At 36.8% G+C, this 23,516-nt stretch overlaps 1 protein-coding gene across 1 annotated transcript in view; it reads right to left on the bottom strand.

The window, feature by feature from the left end:
• Window positions 1-23,516, bottom strand: part of ABI3BP (ABI family member 3 binding protein) — a 265,954-nt gene that overhangs the window by 103,401 nt on the left and 139,037 nt on the right. Inside the window, exons 15-31 of the mRNA XM_065913797.1 lie at window positions 20,153-20,218; window positions 18,943-19,017; window positions 18,319-18,393; window positions 17,318-17,392; window positions 16,148-16,219; window positions 15,272-15,346; window positions 10,800-10,859; window positions 9,918-9,965; window positions 9,175-9,255; window positions 8,517-8,564; window positions 7,209-7,277; window positions 6,221-6,268; window positions 4,704-4,763; window positions 3,620-3,715; window positions 2,257-2,289; window positions 1,414-1,494; window positions 379-438 (exon numbers count right to left, since the gene is read on the bottom strand). Coding sequence (XP_065769869.1) covers window positions 379-438; window positions 1,414-1,494; window positions 2,257-2,289; window positions 3,620-3,715; window positions 4,704-4,763; window positions 6,221-6,268; window positions 7,209-7,277; window positions 8,517-8,564; window positions 9,175-9,255; window positions 9,918-9,965; window positions 10,800-10,859; window positions 15,272-15,346; window positions 16,148-16,219; window positions 17,318-17,392; window positions 18,319-18,393; window positions 18,943-19,017; window positions 20,153-20,218 — 1,122 coding nt within the window. The remainder of the gene's footprint in view (window positions 1-378; window positions 439-1,413; window positions 1,495-2,256; window positions 2,290-3,619; window positions 3,716-4,703; window positions 4,764-6,220; window positions 6,269-7,208; window positions 7,278-8,516; window positions 8,565-9,174; window positions 9,256-9,917; window positions 9,966-10,799; window positions 10,860-15,271; window positions 15,347-16,147; window positions 16,220-17,317; window positions 17,393-18,318; window positions 18,394-18,942; window positions 19,018-20,152; window positions 20,219-23,516) is intronic.

Raw genomic sequence — 23,516 nt, 5'->3', positions numbered from 1 at the left:
GATCTGGGCAAGAATTACATCACGCCATAACAGTTGTGACAATGTACTCGCTTGGATCAAGGACAGACACCCCACTTGCAACCCCACTGATTGTGTTTGAAACTCAGTAACACAGAATGTGATTAAAAGGTTACATGGGGATGAGATGCTACAAATTCAAACCCATTGCCTTAAGCATATATATACTAATCTAAGTTCATCCTTGACTGTCTCAGTAACGAATGAGTTGTTTTAAGACTCCAATATATTAAGAAATAATTGAATGACAGTAGAGAATGACAAGAGTCTTGTGAAGCAGGAGAAGCTGAGGTTATGATGGTGATGGAATGGGCTTCAAATGAGCAGAAGCAGATGCTGATGGACATGGTGGATCATTACCTACTGTTGTTCCTGGAGCTTCGGTCCTAAGACTGACTGGTTCAGGGATTGTGGCAGGAACTGATCAAAAGTAATAAAAGAAATCAAAGAGATTTTTGTGAATGCATGAAATGTCAGAAAGTTCATCTTACCAGTAAAAATAATGCTTTGAAGGGGGGAGAGGGAGGGAAAGGATGGATTACACAGAAAGTTAACATAGAAGGCAGGAATTATAGGGATGGGAGGTGAGAGGTAGAGGCAATGTGGAGTAGGGGGGTCACACCAGGGTCTGTCCACCACACACAGAACAGACAGCCAAAAAGAAGCTGAGACCATATCCCCTAAGAGACTAAGTCCTTAATGAAAACAGTGGCATTTAATAAACAAAGGAACAACCTCTCAGCTTGTGATATCATATTAAATTAGGTTATCTTCAGCTCTAAGAACAGAAAAAGCATGGTCCTGTGTAGAAATAGGGATCACTGACGCCCACTGAATCAAATTTCAGCTCTTGAGTAGACATCCTAGCCCCCTTTAGTTCATTCTATGGGTACAGTCAAGGGAATGTGTGAATAAGTCATCTTCTATCTGGTCACCAGCTTCATTCAGCACATTTCCTGCTTTCAGCCTTTGTCTCCTCAACCTTCCACTCATCCAAATTCTGTTCTGATATTTCTCCTAATTATCCTGGATCTCTTTCTGTTCCAAATATTTACATTTCCAGCACATAGCATTTGTACTATTTGAGAAATTATTTTACATTTGTATACACACTGCCTTATGTTATTTTCCATCTTTTTATGCAGGAACAGCTTTTGTTTACATATAAACAAACAGCTTTTGTTTACAAAATAATTGGGAAATAAAACAGAATTACTACTTCTGATGTGTCTCACAGTTGCTAATACAGCTACAGGGATGTGGAAGGGATTAATAATAAGAGTAGCTTTCACTCTTAAGAGATATGTAAGACATGTACTAATTGTGTGCACAGAATTCAGGGTTCCAACTGGGGTAGAATGTTTGGACTCCTTAAGCCAGAAATCACATATTTACCCAGTTTAGTCTGAGGTACTTCTGGATGGGGCGTGGTTTTAGGTTTGGGACGCAGACGACGGGGTCTCTTAGTTGTTGGAGCTGAAGGAAGAAAATCTAGGATTAATATAGTTCTGGTGGCTCCATTAACTCTGAATAGGATGATATAACCAGACTCTATGCTTTCTAAAATTTATCAGTTTCTTTGAGTGGAGACAACTTTGTTACCTTAGTTCGAAATTTTCTCCTTTAGCAGATTAGCAGGTTTCCTTTTATGACTAAGAATTCTCTAGAGATTAAAAATTATATTACAGTTATGTTTAAGAAATGAAGATGAGGAATTATCATTTCCTTGAAACCATCTCTAATGAGAAATCAGGCTAAACTCTGATGGTATGCAAGAAATTCAAACCATCCTGTATTATCCTCTTATAATTTAAAACAATTAGGTTTGGGCAAGTTTTCCACTTGATAATTTACTAGAATAATGACACAAAATTAGATGAGACATTAATAAAACAAAAGTCATGTAAATCTTGAACTATAGAAAGTAAAATGCTTAAAGAAACTTCATGGTATAATAATTGCCACTCTGTTGGTGGTCTAAATAAAGGATACATGGAAAATCACATTTGGACCCCAGTTCTAACAATCGGCACAGTGTAAACACAGACTCAGACAGATGTGATGCAATTACAAGCTGGGAGATGGAGTCAATAGCTGTCTCAAAGTTTATATACATTAATATTAGAAAAAAGGCCTTAGGATGATAACAAATTACGACATCCTCATCTCTATAGCACCACAGATAAGTGTTAAAACGAGTAAAGAAAACACATCCTGAAGGGTATAAAGGATCATTACCTAAAGATGTCCCAGGAGTAATAGGTTCAAAGCCTGTAGCAAAAAATGATCAAGATAATAATTAAAAAAGAAATGTTAAATGCATAAGAAAAGTCACCAAGCTCTCTTGAAAATGAACTTTACCAGAGTAGCATTGGTTCTACCGCCAGAAAGCAAAATTTTTAAAATTCTGAGGTGAGGGTACAAAGGTACACGATGTTATAAAATCTCCATATAGTTACCTACAAGTGTTGCTTTTATATTATCTTACAATACAGTAGAAGACTCTGCTTAGAGAAAATCTTTAGGTATCTGTCTAATAACATTATGGTTAACAATTATGAGAAAATAATGTGAAAGTATAATTTTAAACACTATATATTGGAAAACAATTAGAATCAATGTCATGATAGATCCAATTGCGGATATATTGGTAATGAATAACCAAAATAGGCAAGGCTCTTGTTTGTTGAGAGTCCACTTTGGAAAAAGGCCAAGACCTCTGTCCAAACAGAAGTCTATAAAAGAGCAAGATACAAAGGGTCATTCAGTCTGAAAAACATGTCAGTGCATCTCTCTGCTATCAGGACAGAAAAGAGCTGACCCAGGGAGGATAGGGGAGTGTCCTGCAGCTAAGCAGCTCAAATGCAGTCACTGAGGTCAGGCATTCAAGGTCGTCCTCATGGACCCACTGAAAAGTAGCATCACTGTCCACAGTTTCTGAGCACCAGCCAAGTAAACATTGCTTTCCTCCTTGCTCGCAATCAAGTTCTCCTTTAAGTCCGATCTTTCTTCTGTCACCCACACATATGGTACCTTCTTGTGTTTATGGTATTACTTCTCATCCCTCCAACAAATCTACAAACTACACACATTTCAAGGTCCACATTACACTCACCGGCCCATGGATCTTTCACTTCTCTAAGAATAAACTATGTGTCTAACAGTTGGTAAAACTCAGTAAGTAAGTAAGTTGCCCATAATTCCTTTCTACCCATTTATGAACAATTTCACACAAGAGCCGCATCCTCACTCAATGAAGCCAAGTCGTTTGTTTTCTCTAAACTATTCCTCACGATGCTAATGCGGCAATTTATCAAATAAGAGATTAACTGGACTAAATAGGTTAGATACTCAACTAGGTAAGTTTTTGCTGAGCCAGAGTCAAAGAGGAAACATAATCGAATGGTGAGAGAAGCAAATAAAATACAAGGTACCAAGAAGGTCCTAAGAAGCATGAGCAAGTCACTCATCCTGACTAAAGCATTTGCAACTTTGGCACCATCCTAAAGGATCACAGGGTTACTAGGCATTGAGTAATTACACTCCTACCACAGCATCACATCTAACAGAGGTCCACAGGCACCAGGAACCACATATTTACCTAGTTTGGTCTGAGGTGTCTCGAGTCTTGGCGTGGTTTTATGTTTGGGACGTGGACGTGGGCGACGGATTCTTGTTCTTTGTGATGTTTTTGGAGCTGAAGGAAAGAAACTGGTTAATGCTGTCTTATGACTTCAGAGGAAAAGGATTATTCATGGCTGTAGGTTTTCTCAAATTGTGCTAGATTTTCTTGGGTCTTGAGAAATTTGTCTCTCTGGTTTGACATTTTTTCATCTACACGCAAAAAATTTGTGGGGGTGTCTGCTGACAGTTCTTTTGAGAAAGAACATATAACCTTATTTTAATTATCTGAAAACTTTACTATTATTGCTGGAACCAAATTTTCCAAAAGGACCCTGATCCAAGGGAAATCATAAGTATAACATTCTATATCACATTAGAGAGGGGCCCAGACTCTCCTGCTTTGTGTTATATTTAGAAATTAGCTGGTTTAGAAATTAATTTGGATTATACTTAGAAATTACTTGGTTTAGGCATATGTATCATATCTTAAAACAACTTTCCATTGCTGGCCATAGAATTATATCTGATGTTTATAAGGCATGCATGCTCAGTCATGTTCAACTCTTTGTGACACCATGAACTGAAGCCTGCCAGGCTCCTCTGTCCATGTGATTCTCCAGGCAAGGATATTGGAGTGGGTGCCATTTCCTTCTCCAGGGGATCTTCCCGACCCAGGGATCGAACCCGTGTATCGTGCATCCCCTGCATTGGCAGGCAAATTCTTTACCACTGAGCCACCTGGGAAGCCCTGTTTATAGAGAAGAGACTCCTCTAACTGTATTTGGAATCCAGCAGAACCACAGGCTCTGTAAAGTTTTAGGAAAGCTGGATAATATCAGTGATAGATATTTTGCACTAGCTTCATTACAGGCTTATATTCTAACCAAGTGACCTATTTTAAACATCTTCAGTACCTTCAAAATGAAGAATATAGTTGAGTGACAAAAAAGGATGATGAAAGAAACTTGTAAAAGAGAAAACGATTTGACTAAGATGATAATGGAATAGAGTGGACAATGAGCAGAAAATGTTCTTGCTTAAAAGACACAAAAGATCATTACCTAATGTTGTCCGAGGAGCCTCAGTTCTCAGAGTTACAGGTTCAATGTCTGTGGTAGGAACTGACCAAAAGCAATTCAATAAACAATGGAGATTTAGGAAATGTGGGAAAAGAAAGAAAATTATCTTGAATCCTTTTAATCCTATAACGTTTAAAAAGAATTTATGAAAAACAGTATTTTTTCTGTAATAACTAGCTACACTCTGGTACCCATTTATCTCACAAACAGCTGTACCCCCTTGCACTTTGCTTCTCTATGAGGTCAATGAAAAGTGGTTTTTTTTGTGGGACGTTTAATTATATGATTACAGCTATACTGGAAACTTGGCTCCAAAAAGTCTTTTGTCTGATACAAAATTTTTAAATTACTTATTTTTAAATTACTATTAAAAATCATTATGAAAACGTGTGTTAGTACTCGACAGTTTTCACCACCATTATTAATTTTTTTTTGAGAAATAGTGGCAGCAGTGAGAATTTTTTAAAATGTTCATAACCAGTCTGTTTATTGGATATTCATGACACACAAGCAAAAGATAAGCTTATGCCTTTTCTCCACAATAAGGGTGATACTCTTTCTTGCAACTTGTCCTTATTATTCTTTTATTTCAAATGGATACTTGGGAGATAACTATTCAAGTGAGGAACAGAGATAATTAAGAAAAAAGTCTGGAAAGTAATAGCTCAACTTTTTGTCTGAATAAACAGGATTCCTATAATTCTATAATATTCTGTAATGATTGAATTATGCATTGAAACAAAATTTAGATTTCTGACTCCCTGGTTTTAAATTAGTGTCTCTATTTTTAATTAAGTCCAGAAAATTAAATGTAAAATTAGAAATATCTTATCACCAACTCTCTGTAACACAGCATAGAGTAATTGTAAGCCACATTTGAAAATATCTTCTGAACTACCAGAAAACACGGTATCCAGAAGTGAAGGAAAGGGAGGAATACAAGGCAAAACAATATTCAAAGCTGACTGCCCTCAAACAAAAAAGGAAAATCCCTGTTTTGTTTGAAATTCAACACCACAAGATGAACTTATCAAGAGAAAGGTCCAGTTACAATGGAACAGTATGAAATCATGAAAGAAAGGACTTCTGCAAGAAAGAGATGATTACGTATTCTTTTTCAAGCCCCAATCAACTTTTTCATTGCTTCCTTCCCACATCATAAATTATACACATATAAAAGCAGAGATTTCGACAATGTCCTGGTTTGAAGGATGCACAGAGAGAGCATCTGTGACTCTTGCCAACATCAAGTGCTGCAAGCAGTCTATCTCTGAAGGTGATCAAAGAACGATTCACATTCAGGAGTAACGAGCTGAGCTGCAGATATAATACGTAATGATATGAAAAAGGTTCCTGTTGAAAATAGCAAACAGTTTCAGGGACTGAATGAAAATGGGGATGAATGACCACTGTTTACACAAGACACTACAGATAGTGACAGAGATGAGAGCGGTGAGTTCAGAGAAACGATGACCAAAAGGGAAGACATCCATCGTTACCTATGCTTGTGGACGGCGCTTCGGTCGCAGGTGTAACAGGCTCAAAAACTGCACCATAAAAAAATAAACAGATGTAAGTAACAAAAGTAAGGAAGGCTAGACTTTTAGGTTCTCACTGATGCTTAATTCATAGGATACAGAAACTGGTTTATTCTAAGTTGATATAAGTTGCCTTCTTGATAGACTTATTTATTATGAGAGATGTTTTCTTAGGATATTAGAATTTTCTACTAACTGGAATCTTAGGAGAAAACTTCAATTGAAAAACAATTGAATTTTCACAACTGTTATATAGTATCTTTTTATTTGGTAGAAAATCAACTAGTAGGTACCATTTAAAATGTAAGGTATTTTAGAGAAAGTCAATCTCCATGTGATTATAAAGGAGGAACAGAGGATCAGGCTCCCTAGTAGTTGCTGCTGAAACCATTCTCAAAAATGTTCCACATAAAGAAAAACAAGTTTTCATCACAAACACAAACTAAAAAAATAAAGCCTGAAAATGCTTTAAGAAAAATGCAATCTGTTAGATAATCAGATATAAAATTTTGCGTGTTGTTTAGTCACTAAGTCATAGAGTCCTATTCTTTTGCAACCTCATAGACTGTAGCCCGCCAGGCTCCTCTGTCCAGAGGATTTCCCAGGCAAGAATACTGGAGTGGGCTGCCATTGCCTTTTCCAGGGGATCTTCCCGACTCAGGGATTGAACCCAAGTCTCTTGCTTGGCAAATGGATTCTTTACCACTGAGCCATGGGGGAAGCCCAGACAATCTGTTATAAAATCTACTAATTTCCCAAACACTGATTTGTCATTTAACATATGAAATGAACAAAGTAGCCACATCAGTGTGGCTACTTTGAGAAGAATGAACAAAGAAATCATGGTATTTAGGTTGCTATGCTTTAGGACATGACAAATTGTGAGCATTCTCAGCAACATCCCCAAAGAGAAAGCATCTTGAGTCAAAGCATTGGAAATTATGTTTACCGGATGTAGGTGGTGGCGTATCTGGTTTTGCTGTGGGTTTAGAAAGTAACTGCTTTGCTGGTTTTGAATCTGAAGAAAAACGGGCTATAATTAGAGTCAAGGCAGAGCTGTGAGTGTGATCAGTGCTACTCACACACTGTTCTCCTAGTGATAGATCAAGGTACTGAAAGTAGGGGCTACCCAGGCTGGATTTGAGGTACATCTGGTCTAGATGTAGTTTTAGGCCTTTTGGGTAGTTTCGATGCTTAAGTGAAAGGTATTAAAAATTAGCATAATGGTTATGGCTATAACTGTCATAATTAAGGACACATGCTTGAGCAGAGAGATTATATAAATTTAGTTACTATACAACAAAATTAATTCCTGGGGTGGAGAGGGTGAGAAATGTGTCCATTCTTACTGATTCTTCTGAAACCAAAAAGTCTTCAGGAAATGTTCAAAATGTCTTTCAGCAAAAGTAAGGAGAACTACAATTACTTTTCTTGTATAAGTAATTTTTAAAATGACAAGTATAATAGTTATGTTTCTTAACTGATAGTTTTTTTTTTTTCAATATAAAAACAGTAAGGTAGAAACTTGCTTAGTAGGAAACCAGGAAAATAATCTGTAAATACTTGAAATTATACATAGTGTTACATGGTTATTGATTTCTAGAATTTTCCAAAGTAAGTCAGTGACAAATTTATTGTGAATGCTGAGAAATTGTAATAATTATAATCAACATTAGGACTGAAAACAGTAAAATCAACTTGAGACTTCTAATATTCTCAAGTTACAAAGACTATATATACTACTTTTATCTTGGACCCGAGACCAAGAACAATGCATGTGCCTTTGGTTACCAAAACATACTCAAAAAAATTCTTCAAAGAAATAGAAAAGCTTAAGAAGCCATTATTTCATGCAGCTTTCGGAAAGGGATAAAGTCTACGAGTTGAACAAATAAAGCAATGAAATGGTAATCACGACACTGGAATAAAACATTGCCGTTTGTTAAGTCCAGGATGAGCGCAGAAGTCCCTGAGAAAGAGTAGATGGTTTTCTCAACACAAGGACACGTGATGGAAGGACAGAGGGTTTGTGGAAAACCAGGAAGTTGTGACCAAAACCACAGACCTTCCCTGAAAAAGCACACAGAATTCTTTTAGAAGTCTCCTTTCTTCAGGCTCTTCAGACCCAGAGAGGAAAGGGGAGGGAATGCATGGAACAAAACTGTGACACAGTGTAGGACTTCAGTCATGCCTGGGTGGAGAGCAGGAAAAGCAGAAGTGATGACCCAGGAAAGGAACTGGGGAAGAGCAGAATTACCAATTGTTGGCACCAAGGCTTCCGGTGGTACCGTTGCAGGTTCCAGAGCTACAGAGGCAAAAAACCAAAAATACTAACTATGCCAAGAAGCAGCATCTTGAGAAGGAGACATGACACCTCCATCTTTGCTTAAACTGTGTACTTTTTCTACGTGTAATTTTCCTTTCGATTTCTCCCATTTGCCCCTCTTCTCCCTAATGCTTTCCCTCACCTCATCTGCCGTGAATATACATCTCATATAATATTTTTCTGGTGCCCTACTTTAACGATCCACTTAGAAGCCCAACTTATTGCTCTGTATACTCAATAACTATAAATAAAAATATAAATATGTATTCATAAAATGTGAATGTAGAAAGCACAGATGCTTAAATATAAAAATAAACTACACTGATTCCTGCAGCCCAGCTATTTAGGTGGTGAGTGAATGACAATTGCTCAGTCATGTCTGACTCTGCGACCCCATGGACTTTATAGCCTGGACTATATTCCATGGACTATATAGTCTGCCAGGCTCCTCTGTCCATGGAATTCTCCAGGCAAGCATAATGGGATGGGCTGCCATTTCCTTCTCCATTTAGGCGGTAGGTAGCTACTATGTCAGAAACCACCATATTCCATCTTTTGTGTTAACTGGAATCCTGAATGGCACATTTACCAGGTTTGGACTTGGGCACATCTGGACTAGGTGTAGTTTTAGGGCGGGGACGACGACCTGGCCGTTTGGTCTTTGGTGGAGCTGAAGAAAGAAAATCAGCTGGTTAATATGTGAACAGTGACCCTACAAACCGACCATCAATACTATGTGCATCTTAGAAGCATATTTAAGCCCTCTGATTTGTTGCAGACATGTATCCTTCTGTTTTTCATTATTTACCTAGTTGAACGAGGTCTTGAAAAATGGAGTTGTGGGATTTCTTTTTTTTTCCCCAAATATTAATAAATAACTCTTTAAGAGAGCTATTTTTCTATTTTGACTTGAAAAACTAAGAACTTTATACAGCTTGGAGAAGACAGTCTCATAAAATTTTTGAAGATATATTATGTTCAACAGGAATATGAGAAATTTTACTTTTATTAATAGAAGCTGCTAGGGATAAAAACTAAAATTTATTTGGCCTAAGATTCAAAACAAAGCTTTTTCACTTAGCATTTAAAAATCTGCAAATCAGTAACATGTGTAAAATGGATTTGAATTCAGAAATTATTTCAAGTTAGGCAAGTTTTTAAGAACAAGATATAGTTTTTTAACTACAAGAATTAAAATTTCCCCTCAAAAGAATCAGGAACTCTCACACACAAATGAACATTAATGAACAAATCTATTACTGTGAGCCTGTTTAATAAAGACGCCAGCAGTCAGGAAGAGAGGAAACCAAGGTAGGTCCCTCACTGCATTACCTAATGTTGTTGCTGAAGATTTAGTTTCCAGCGTTCCAGGTTCTAAGACTGCATGAAAAATGACCAAGAAGGAATCAAAACCAAAGGAAAAATGATGAACTTTATTAAATGCTAAAAATTAAATGCTTAATTTTTAAGTACTAAGTTGAGCAAACATAAATGGTGAAACTTTTATTCATATAAGAAATTGCTTTTTTTATGTAAATAGATTACTGTGTTTTTAGACAAAATGAACAAAAATGCAGCTGGTCATTTAAGTTTGGAAAGAGAAGTGGAAAAAAAAAAAGCATGACTCTCATTTGGAAGATGTGAATGCAATAAAGTAACCAACAGCTCATATTATGAAGGAAAATGTGGGTAATTTGGTAAGATGGCACCAGCAGAATAGTTTTGCTCTCTTGAAGAAAAAAAAGCTATAAAGACTGTGGGTGAGTTTTTCTCTTTCTCTTATTTAATAAATTTCCTAGTGAAATATCAAGATATTGAGAGCTGAAAAGACCATAATGCTTTTAAAGAAAATCTACAAATGTTAGAGTTCTGAAAGCAAAAAAAAAAAAAAAGAAAAAAAAAACCACCTCTAAAAATGAAAGCATAAATATGTCCTGGGGAAGCCATGGTCCTCTGTGGTGAATAACCAGGTTAAAACAAGCTCAGGACACAGTCCTCAGATATAAGAAGGGACAAAAAGGAGTGTGGCGAATAAAAATCAGTATGGCTGTCTCAGAGCTTCCGCTTAGTCAAGGCAGCAGAGAGCTTATCTTCCGGCAGAAACAGCTGAAATCAAGATCTGAAGGATGAAGAAACAATTTTTCTAAAAGTCCAAAGCTAAGGACAAACTTGAACATAGTAAGTGTGAAAATAAGTGAATTCTTTTTCACTCACTAGAGGAAACTTCATTAGCTATTGGCGGCTGTGATGGTAGGAGAATCTCAGGTTCTGGGGCTGCAATAAAAGCAAGTATTACATCAAGGAGATGCTGACAGCACCATCTAAGGTAGAAGTGAAAGGTCCTTTGCCGTAACAAGTGTCCTCTCAGTGGAAAGCCAGCAGGTGCCATTGGCTTACAAAATAAAACTCCACCACCCCACAGCCTCTACACAGACTACAACAGCAGAAAGAACTGAGAATTCTAATTTTTCTTGCTGATCTTTAGCTAGTTTCCCCACTACAACTCCTAGTGCCCGAGGAGATATTACTTTAAAAGGAGGTCAGTGTAGCCTTTCAGAGGTCATTCACCTGCCATTTTATTTCCTTCAGGACAGTCACATGGAAAATGGCAACAGATCCATCGGACCTGTAACCGTGTCTGAGCTCTGTTAGTTTTCAGATCATTTTCAGCCTGATTGGAGCTGATATTGGTTCACACACAAAAAAAAAAACAAGAATTGAACTTACAGTCTAAAAAGGCCACAGGTGTTCATATGGTATTCATCATATTTACTACTCCTTATTGCTGGTGAACAAATTGTTTTACACATGAAACATTCCATTTAAATTAGCAAATCAGCAGAAGTTAGAAGGTAGTCTCCACATTTCATGAAATGCTGAATAAATTCATTAATAATATTATCTAAATATTCTGACAGATAAACTCTCCAAGGCCATTCAGGTTGGCAGTAAGTAAATGCTGAATATTAAAAAAAGCTGAGCGCTGAAGAAATGATGCTTTTGAACTGTGGTGTTGAAGAAGACTCTTGAGAGTTCCTGGGACTGCAAGGAGATCCAACCAGTCCATCCTAAAGAAAATCAGTCCTGAATATTCACTGGAAGGACTGATGCTGAAGCTGAAACTATGATACTTTGGCCACCTGATGCGAAGAGCTGACTCATTTGGAAAGACCCTGATGCTGGGAAAGATAGAAGGCGGGAGGAGAAGGGGACAACAGAGGATAAGATGGTTGGATGGCATCACTGACTCAATGGACATGAGTTTGAGTAAGTTCCAGGAGTTGGTGATGGACAGGGAGGCCTGGCATGCTGCAGTCCATGGGGTGGCAAAGAGTCAGACACAACTGAGTGACTGAACTGAACTGAAATGTTAAATGTAGTTTGGTACAAAGACTATTTTTTTTTAAAAGAAGATGACCCAATAGCTTTCCTATTCTATAGAACAAAAAGAGTTGATTTCTTTCAAGAAGAAAATAAAAAGGAAATCAGTTTTTGAAGTAGAAAACAACATAAAGACTCTTTGACATTTTTTCCTTATAGAAAGAAATTAATTAATCTACTCCCTACTGAACAACTTAACAGAACTTAAATCACTGTGTACTTAGATATTTCTTAAATTACATTTACCAGGAATTATCTCTGATATTTCTGGACTACAGGGTGTGGGAAGTTTGGTAGAAGCAAGTAGTGATGTTTTAGTGACTAAAAGGAAAATATAATAATAAACAATTTGGATAGAGAATATTCATTTATCTGAAAGCAAGGCATAATAGCACAAGGTGTTACTGAAATGTAGCATCATCCATCAGAATGTCTGTGGCCAAAAAAAGAATTCTGATTTCTCATGAACTTGTCATAAATAGAATATAACAGATGAATGGCAAAGCCGTAGTACTGTATCAGATAGAAGTACACTAAGCAAAGTAAAAGTTATGTGCGTGGGAGGGTGGGGGGCAGTGGCAGTTGAATGCCTCAGATTCTACAGGAAAAAAGGAAAAGAAATAGGAAATATCAGTAATCAAATATGATAAATATCACAAAGACATCCACATCTGAAAATAGCAAAAACCAAAAATTCTCTTGAAACTTCAATGTTATAATGAATGCTTTAATTTCCACAAAGTTGCCTTCTAAAAGTACGAAAAAGTAAGATTTGCTACTTTTAGCATCTTTAGATTTAACAGAGATGAAAGAATGCTGTTGTTTTAATTTCATAAAGCAAAATCAGCATTTTTCAGTTCCTGAGACTGAGGCCAAATAGGTATGACATCCCATCAACTAAGTATCAAATTCACCTCCATAAGAAAATATTAGTCAGTGGTTATTAAGAAATCTATCTTCTGATAAGATTTCCTCTATCTCAGCCTTAACGTGTTATGGATAAAGATACAAAAATGTTCCATAAAAAAGCTGAGTGACATGCAAATAACCACACCAATCAGCTCAGCCTGAAACAAATAAGTCGCTGATGGATTTGTGGCTAGAGTACCATTTACTGTTCCGTCCGCTGTGTCAGCTCTGAGTACAATAAACACCCATGACTGGAGGTCTCTCCCTTTCTTCAGATCTTTAAAAGTTTGAAGAGCCAAATGTCATTACAATCATATTGATTAACTATGAAGGAAAGAATTCTTATTGGATGAGGCAGACAAGCTGGGACATAGTAGATGGCTGAGATTTTTAAGAAAGCGTTGGATTTGGCTTGCAAGCCAAAACCAATGTGGGTTTTTACTCATTAACTTAACCACAAAGGAAAGCCAAAGGAAAAGCAGCCTTCATGGAAAGTGAAAAAGGAAAAATACAAGTGTGATGAGAGGACTGGGAAAGTCAAGGAGTGGCTCAAATCAAAAAGCTTTTGGTGGTTTATTTGCTCTCCTGAACCTTACAAAAGAAATCTCTAACAGAGCTATAAAGGTGGTTGCCATAAAATGAATACATTTTTAAAAACTAGCACCCAAGCAATGGTTTATGGAGAACTAGTTATTACTCTGTGTTGCCTCAGGCCACTCAAAGTCAACTTAAGCTGGCTTAAGTTTAGGCACAGATTATGAAATAATGATACTTGCTGTTAGGGGAAAAGAGTGAATATTCTTAGGTGATTAGAAGGTAGAAATCAAAGCAATACAAGCCTGTTAGCTTCCAAATAATTTCTCACATTTTTAAAAGGAAATGTCAAATTAAGAAATCTTTTTGTTCAAATACGTTAGAGTGATAAGAACATTCTTCCACCCTAATTTGAATTAATGAATTTCCTCTCAGAAACGCTTTTATTTCCAGAAACCACTAACATTGATAATATAACTTATCATGAGCAAATGATAATTAACATTTGGAGACATTTTTTTGATGTTTTCAAATTTTATCTTGTAACAATAGAAATAGTTAGAGAAATATTTAAAGTTGGTGACCCAAACATAATGTAATATTTCTTGGTCTGCCTGGTGAGAGGACCCTATTCAAAATACAGCCTAAATGTAACAGTTACTACCTTATTCCAAAGTCCTCTGGGCATAATTTTTAAATAAATGTACAGGAAACCCTTCTCTCAGCTGTCAGAGTTCTTTGAGTTAAACCACTAGAACTCTTGAGTTTATTAGCTTTGCTTCTTTCTCCTAACAACCTCTTTTAGTAAGAGTACTTCATTCAATTTCTCTGACTTGGAAACCTCGCTCATGGTCATGGCATCAACCATATTTCCTTTGCCTAATCCCTAATTTCTTTCCTTCTGATGCCTACAATACCTGGAAATCTCTCTGCCTCTTTTAAAGGAGTCATGAGAATTCTCTTTCTGAGCAGTTCTATTTTTCTTCCTTACCCATGTCTTTGCATAAAGACAAATCATGCCCACTTAAGCAATCTTTTGCTTTAATAATCCTACTCTGTAAATACACATTAATGAAAAATCCATATTACAGTGAGAAATATATTCTTCCCAAAGCTAAGGCATTAAATTTTTTATGACAATAATGAGTTGTGACAAAGTTCTCCTTATATAATCTCATAAATCAACATTTCAGACTGTTGTATAGGTTCTGTATAGAGAAAAACAAAGATTTAATTATTTAACATGTCCTGCAATCCTTATGCAAGAAATTATCTGTTTTTGATTATATACATAGAATAACCCCTCGCTGAAAACAAAACAAAACAAAAAACAAAACGCCTACTTTTCTTCAGCAAATTAATGTCTCCTGAGAAGTAAACAAAAGTCAGTGTTCAGACACCAGCCCCAGTTTAGAAAGAAGTCATGGAACATTAGGAGCCTACAAGCCTTACTAGTCATGCACCCTGAGATCTGGGGCCCCAAACACGGCAGAGTTCTGAGGGGATGGAAAGACTCCTCCACTTCTCAGCTGGAAGGCTGATCCGAACTCCAAGCAACGTTGGTACTGGAAACTATTTCATCGTCCTGGACAAAGGAGTTCTCGATCATTCCCTCCACTCTCCCTCTGTGCTTTCTCTGGGGTGGTCATGCACATAATGAAACCCCACACAGCTCAAAGAGATGCTATGATTATATCAGAGGAGCTGGCTCTAATGACATCATGTCATCACATTTTTGCTCTTTTCATGGAAAGATGAATCAAATACCAAAGTGTGAATCAGAAGGTTTTGCTCCAAAGAGTGGCATAAAACAATTTGTCAACCCTACATGTGAAATATCAGAACAAAGCTCGGGTAATTACCAGGTTTGCTGTCTGTCACTTCTGGACTGAGAGGGATTTTAGGTTTCAAAGAAATAAATTGTGTTTTACTGGGAGCTGGAAAAATAAAGAAACAAAATAATCATCAAATCAGTATTTAGACATTTCAATGTCTGAAACTACAAAAGGAAAACCTATACTTCAAGTGCTATAAACCCATCATCTTGGATGATTTTGGAAACATTCCATTAGAAAATAAACTTTTAAAAAAATAATATTTCACAGAGCAGTATTTAATGAAAATATACTAATAAATTTTCATCTTTTTGAAAAAGCATTTCAAGAAAAAAGGCATTGCCATCAGTCACCATTACTATACAAAGTATGACAGTGATTTTAACCCAGGATTAAAAAATGAAAATTAGCGTAATGATTTTGCACCTTATTTCACATTTCTCAGCCATGTCTAAGTTTCTAAGCACTCAAAAAAAGAAATGTTTTAAAAGTAATATTCACTGATATGTATAATGTTGTGATCTGTGACATAAAGAAATGTTACTAACACCATAGCAGAAAGCTGTTTTTCTAAATGAAGTTTGAAATTGAACTTGAAGCCCTTACCCCCAAAATGGAGAAGTGTATATAAGACACAACTTTAAAAAACAATGATTGTGTAGAAGATGGAAAAGCATCAGCGGTTTAACAGCTTTCCAAGGTACAAATGCTGAGTTCACATCACCAACCACAGTGCCAGCTATCCAAAATTATGAAAGTCATGGAGTTGATGTACCCTATGAGATATTGAGTGCTGTTGAAATGATCCAGTTAGAACAGTGATTGAGACGGTACATAAAAGCTGGCATACTGGACTTCCCGTGGTGAAATGAACCAACCCATCTACTAAGGACACATCATTACCCATTGTTGTCCATCTAGGTTCAGGGCTTTTAGAAATTTTAAAAGTAATTGTTCCAGGACTTGTGGTTCTTTCTGGTGATGGAAAGGAAAAAAAAAAAAAAATTAACATATTCTAGAAACAATAAAAAAAAATCCTCCAAAGAGGAACTGAATGACCCTTTTAAAATCCTGTCATATTTAGTCAGTGTTTACAAAGTATGTAGTGAGTAAAAGTTTGGGGAAAGAATTTAAAAATTCAGTCATAATAGTATAGGCTATAAAAAAACTGGAATAAGCAATGGAATAATCAAAGCCTGGTTATTGAGCATGAGTCTGAGTGTACCCTTTAACAATGAAGGCTAGCACCTCCAGATTGATAAATTAACTCCACCTCCAACTCTGTGCCATAATATATGCTGTTCCCTTTCCCTTTTCCTCTGCCTAAACCTGACACATATTCTGATATTTATATCCTCGACTCTTACTTTGCTTTTCTGAGCTTCTACTCTAATAGAGTCTTATAAGCAGGTTATATCATCTTATGCTGTTCTCATCATTCATGATGTATTATCATTTTAAGATTATGAGCAATTGGATAGCCAGAGTCACATTCTCTGCATCTCAGCCACCGCCCTCGTGCAAAAACTGTCAGCTTGATAAACACTTAAATATAGATGCTTGCCAGGAAAATAAATGACATTACGTATCACTGTGACCATATAAATCACTATATATGACTGTTTCTATATTTATATCAAAATTCACATGTAAAAACATCATTCACTAAAACTGATCTAAAAAGAAATAGCAGCAGAAGCATTGTTACTTAGAAATGTGGAGTCAAATACAAAAGAAACATTAAAGAATTGGAGAATGGGTCTCAGGGGCAGAAGAAGGTGGGCAGTAGATTCTCTTTTTCAGTCTAAGACTTGAAGTATCTAAAAAAAACTCTATGTATTATTTTGATTTAAAAAGACTATTTCCCAGAAAAAAGAATATCATTCACATAATTTTCAGTAAAATCTTACTGAAAATGTTTGACTTTTGTTATTTTTAATTATTCATCTTCAGTTAGTTCCAAATTTTATGGAGCATCTTTAATCTACAGAATCATTTCTCTTTCTAATAACTACATGGATATCATCTACTTGGAATTAAATATCCTGAAAGGTTAAATAGACAGTTATTTACCAGGCTTAGTTCTTGGTGTTTTGGGCCTGAGGCGTCGTTTAGGTGTAGAAGGGACAGATGAAGTTTGCAGGGGAGCTGAAAGAAGATTTAATATAGCTTTGGTAAATGATATTTCCCAGGGGGTCAATGAGATTGTAACCGTACACTTACAAACTTCTTGAGGGCAAGAACTGCTTTCTATTTCTTTGTAGCCCTAGAATGCCCAGCATGGGTATTCAATAAGTAAGTACTGATTGAGCCAAAAGAAATTAAATGTCTGTATGAGAAGATACATTTTTCAGTTAAGTGTACTGGAAAGGGAGGACCCTTGAAGGATTTACAAACACAAGGTACAGTTAATTACTCAAAAGATGATTTATCCAACAGCATGGGAGAAGCACAGATATTTCAGATTTAGAGAATAGAACATTCAGTACTCTTTAATTCTATAGCTCACTACTAACATCACCAGGAGTTAATGAACTTCATCATTTCAGTAATTTTCTATTATAGACTGAAAGCTATTTTACTCTCTTTTGCTCATCTTTCTTCATCATATCCAGGATTGTAGAGCCCACTTGGTGCTCCTTACACTATTTTAAGAAAAATAGTCTGATCAAGTGGTATCTAAAATGCTAATTGAAGGGAACATATTTTAAAATAATTATCATCTATAATTTTGCTGCTATTTTCTGGTTGGTAAATTTGAAAGAACTATAGAAAGGGAGTTATCCTTCAAAATAATATATGCAAAGACAGAAATGTTACATCATACACCTGAAACTAACATAATGTTATATATTAATTTTACCTCAGTTAAAAAATAGATATCAAGATTATGGAAATTCTTCAAGGATAATCACAAAACTAAGAATGACCCAGTTCTTTGAAGAGTTTCATCATAGAGAATGAAGGGAAATGTTTACTACTGAAAATATTCTGAGAAGGCCAGTGTGACTTCTGCTTTTTGTCTCTTTATCTGTTCTTTCAAAGTACATAACTGTACGGAGGTCATTAATTACCAGGTGTTGTAGGCTTCAATTCAGGACTGGTAAAGATTTCCAGTTTTTGAGAAATAAATGGTGTTTCACTGGGAGCTGAAAACACAAACACCCCATCCCACCAAGTAACTCCAGTTAAAATGAGGTATTTTAAGAGCTTCAACATGCTTTCAGATGGTGATACAAAGCGCATGCGAAAAGGACATAATGAAGGATGAAAATGCACGTTGTCTTGGGAAGCTACTGGATGAAATGATAATTTAGAGTGGGGAAAAGGTCAGGATGAAACCGTTCAGTGGCTGACTCCAGGCAGACTGAGCGCATGGGAGAGAGGTGATACAGGCCACAAACATGAGATGGATGGGATGAAATGATGATGAAGATGTCCATGCAATTTTCAAAGCTTTTCATTCCTTTAATGATGGAAAAAATATCATTCATTACAGTTCAAAAATGAGAGAAAGAGAGAGCCCAAATGGAACATAGATGCCTGCATTGTAGGAAAAAATATATATTATATTCAGAAAAAGGAAAGAAATAAATGATTAGATGTGATGGAATGAAATGGTCATTTGGAAGAAAGGCATTCACATGGATTTTCTTTTGATGGAAAACAAAGTAGAATTTTTCTGTTAAAAACATTACCCAGTGTTGCCCTTGGCTGTTCAAGAGTTCTAGAAGTTTTAGGTGGGACAGAGTCCAGAAGTGGATCGCTTGTTGCTGTTGGAATAAATGTCAACATTTATAAAAGCAGTAGAAGGCCCCAGGAATAAAATACAAAATTCCTGAGTAATAAATTATGCCTCAAATGGGGAAAAATATCAAGAACACTTGAGAGATGGCTGACCAACATTTTAAAACTAGTGATTCATTAGGAGTTGAAGATGAGCTCATGTTTAAAAACATACACACTTCAAACATAAGAAACCATGATAAAATGGTGCTTCACACATTCAACTGTTTTCAACTGTTTTTTTCTGGTTCCTTCCCTCTGTTTCTGAATTGCTAGCTGAATCTGCTCGTAACATTCTGTTTCATCTTTTAAAAATTTCTGCTGCTTTTTAAAATTATTTGCCTGTATTTATCATGGTGCCCATATATGGCTACACACACCCCCCAAAATACCAGACATATGTCTTTGTGTGGCAGAGACCAGTGTTATTTACTTTGAATTTCCTGCCGTACCTAATTTAGCAAGTGTATAATAAAATACTTGCTAAAAGAAAGCATCAGACTAAGTTAAACACATAGGTAGAGCAGTAAATGAATGCCAGAGTTAGACCCAGCTGAACGTCTGTAGACAAATGAGTGACGTGATCGCTCTAGAGCAGGATTTGTCTCCTTGGCACTACTGCCCTTTAGGGTTGGATAATTCTTTATTGTGGGGATTTTCCTGTACCTTGCAGGGGTTTAGCAGCATCCGTGGACTCAATCCACTAGATGTCAGCAACACGTTCCCCACTGGTGACAACCGAAAATACCTCTAGCCGTGGCTGAATAGTTCCTCAGTGGGAAAAGAACAAAATCACCCCCTACTGGAGAACCACTCCTCCAGGGAAATCTCCAAATTCTAAAACCTTTTCAGAATGATTCTCATTGCTAGAGCACTAGGCTGTTATTTAGTGCGCTTGAGAGGCAACCTAATCTTTCTGCATGTCCCACATATGCAGAGTTTATTCACTGGAGGACGTGGAGACATTATCGTTCGGTGGGAGAAGGGGGCAGAATTCATCTCCCTGACAGAGACTGCCACGTTTCTCCTGTGGAGCTCTAGAGAGTATACTTTTTCACTCTGCAAAAACTGTCACAATACCTGGCATCCAAAAAGAAAAAAGAATTGAGAGGCTGGGTGTACCTGTGTGGGGCTCTGATATCTCAGGCTCGGCTGATGTTGTAGGGCTTGAGAAAACATCATAAGTGGCTTTTAAAAGAAAAGGTAAAACAAAAGAGAAGATGTTAATTTTGGCTAATTTTAAAAGACTTCATGAGATATTTTAATGCTGGCTGAAGGAGGACAGTTGATGTAGGTGCTAGAGCTTGGGCCGCGGGCTACTGGTCTTGTTGGTAAGACTGAAGCAGTCACTAAGACTGGCCTCTAGTCCTTCTTGCTCTGAACTGGAGGACTGGCCCCCAGGGTGATGTGAGCTTAGTGCTATTTGCTTACAATGAAGCAGTGCCAGCTATAAATCACAGAGCTTCAAAGAGTGCATACATAAATGAAGTCAGACGGCAACTTTAGGAGACATTTCCAAAGAACAACAGTCGCACTGAGGTAATTTGCACAGAGTACAGCTTAGCTTTTCTGGTGAGTAAAAGTCACCATCATGATGTCTGGATAGTACTTTACAGTTTGCGTAGTACTTTATAGTTTGACAGCACTTTCTCACATATCAGCTTGTTTAACTCTCTTAATATCCTTGAGAAATAGGTGAGGTAGACATTAACCCCATGCTATAGTCAATGGGGTAGTAACTCCATTTTCTAGATATTAAAATTGAGATTCACTGGGGTGAAGACATTTGTTAGTGGTCAAATTCTACATATTTCTAACTCTACTGAGCATGGGCCTACCTTCTTTCTCCTTTGGTAACCACTAGTTTCTTTTTGATCTCTGTGAGTCTATTTATGTTTTGTAAATAAATCCATTTGTATCATTTTTTATAGTCCATATATAAGGATATCATACGATATTTGTCTTTCTCTGTCTGGTCTACTTCACTTAGTATGATAATCTCCAGATCTATCTATGTTGCCACAAATGGCACTATTCCACTCTTTTTATAACTGAGTGCTATTCCATTCATATATATTAAGACTTCTTTTTAAACATAAGTTCGTACATGAAAAACCTCACAACCTCATTAGGACAGAAATTGTGCTTGTTACACTCTTTACATACTTCAAGGTTGTACTTCCAGAGCCTTGTACACAGGAAGACTCAATGAAATTAATCTACAAGATTTCCATCACTGTGAACAAATAGCAATGAGTTTAACAATTGGGTGGTTTATGCTTTTAGTAAGGATACATGAGAATAAATGAACAGATTCTTTATTTTTAGAGCATACATATGCATGCACACAAATCTCTTCCTCTACTATACAATTATATTTCATATGTTTGTGTGGTCATACCCTGCCATGGAAATAGAACCCTAAACATATAGGAAGACACAAGGGGAAAATACAACAGGCCAGCAATACGTAACTGGATGAGAAAAGCATCTATAAACACCACATGCAGAGTTCTGAGTACCATTTAAATAAGGACATAAAACTCTCTTACATTTCTTAGAAAAATAAAACACCTTTCTAGTTGGCCTTGAAATTTGTGAAAATATTGCCTACAAGTAAATGCTCATGAAGCCAAACCAATGGCTCTGGCTGTAAATCTCTAAGAGGCCACTGTAAATTTATAAACCATTCAGTACACTTAATTTTTATTTTCCTGATCACAAAGCATCAACACCACCATTTATTCCTGTGTTTTCTCTTCTCTAGGGTTTAATCCAGTTGGGTGGGCCAAATTTACCCTAATCAACACCCCACAGGCAGATAATAAGGTCCAAAAGTAGAGTTCAGCCTCTCTTCAACCACCATGAGCAAACCACCTGTGGCCCAAACTTCCCAACCAGTATACCACTCCTCGAACATGCTGATCACTTCAGCTTTCAAGTCTTTAAATAATTTTTAGAGCTTAACTGCAGACAGCAATTTGCTAAAGCTCTATAATGTACTGAAAGAGCAAAACACTGAATATAGTAGTAAACTCCTAAAGGGAGTTCCCAAAGTGGATTCTAATGAAGACTGAGGTAGACTGTTCTCAGTGTTGTCAAGAGAGGTCTCTAAAGAGAATTGTTTACTGCTCAAGGGGAAATAATAAGGCCAGAAGGAACGGTCATCTTAGTAATAAGCTACAGAACAGTTAAAGGGAAAAGTCAGTTTGTCAGGACATACTGGGGAAAGAACAGGCAGGAGAATTTTCTAAGGATGCAAATAAACACATTGGGTCATCTTGGGTTATATAAAAAAGCCATTTTCATTATTTGATTAAGGTTTCAAATCCCTCCTGGTCCTAAATGATGGTCTTTTAAGGGGATGACCAAGTAAATTAAGGAGGCTTAACACTGAGAGCATTAGCAAGCCAGAAACAAGACATTGACTTCTATCCTCCTTCTCCAACCATATATGGGCTTTAGAAGTCAAGCATCTGCTCCATCTGTAGGATAAGATATCTACCTATCTGTCTGCCCATCTGTGTATCTATCTATCTATCTCTCCCACTTCTGATGCCCATGGAAAACACATCGCATTGGTCATGGTGTCCTTTTACTCTCTGCCCTAGGCAGGGGCTGGAAGCCCAGTTAATAGCATGATTCAGGCTTCCCACTCGACCCAATCAGTGTGGTCATGTGATATCTACCATCAGTGCCATGGGGTTAATAGGACATCAGACCATTTCCGTGGGGTTGCAGGATCTCTTCCAAGTACACTGTATATGTCCGGGTCTATTCTCCTTAGACACGTGTCCACAAAGAGTTGAACATGACTGAGCGACTGACCTGATTCTCCTTATACATTTTTAGACAAGTGAAATGAAGACCCAAGAATCATTGGGCATACTTCTATTCTTTGTTGCTCCTTTTCTTTCTTTTTATTAATTAAATTGGGAGTTTAGGATTAACAGATACACACTACTGTATATAAAATAGGTAAACAATAAGGATCTACTGTATAGCACAGGGAACTACACTCAGTATCTTATAGTGACTTATAACGGAAAAGAATCTGAAAAAGAATATATATTACATATATATAACTGAATATGTATGCATAACTGAATCAATTGCTATACACTTGAAACTAACACAACAGTGCAAATTAACTACACTTCCATAAAATGCAAAAAATAAAAATAAACAAAAATACCAGAAAAGGAAATGGTGATGTTAGACCATAAAGGTGGCTGAATGCTGAAGAACTGATGCTTTTGAAGTGTGGTATTGGAGAAGACTCTTGAGAACCCCTTGGACTGCAAGGAGATCACACCAATCAGTCCTAAAGGAAACCAGTCCTGAATATTCACTGGAAGAACTGATGCTGAAGCTGAAGCTCCAATACTTTGGCCACCTGATGCGAAGAACTGACTCACTGCAAAAGACCTTGATGCTGGGAAAGATTGAATGAAGGAGAAGAGGACAACAGAGGATGAGACAGTTG

Source organism: Muntiacus reevesi, chromosome 21, assembly GCF_963930625.1.
Source record: "Muntiacus reevesi chromosome 21, mMunRee1.1, whole genome shotgun sequence".
Classification (NCBI taxonomy): Eukaryota; Metazoa; Chordata; class Mammalia; order Artiodactyla; family Cervidae; genus Muntiacus; species Muntiacus reevesi.
Note: the sequence above shows the minus strand (reverse complement) of the source record. Positions and strands in the feature narration are given on the sequence as shown.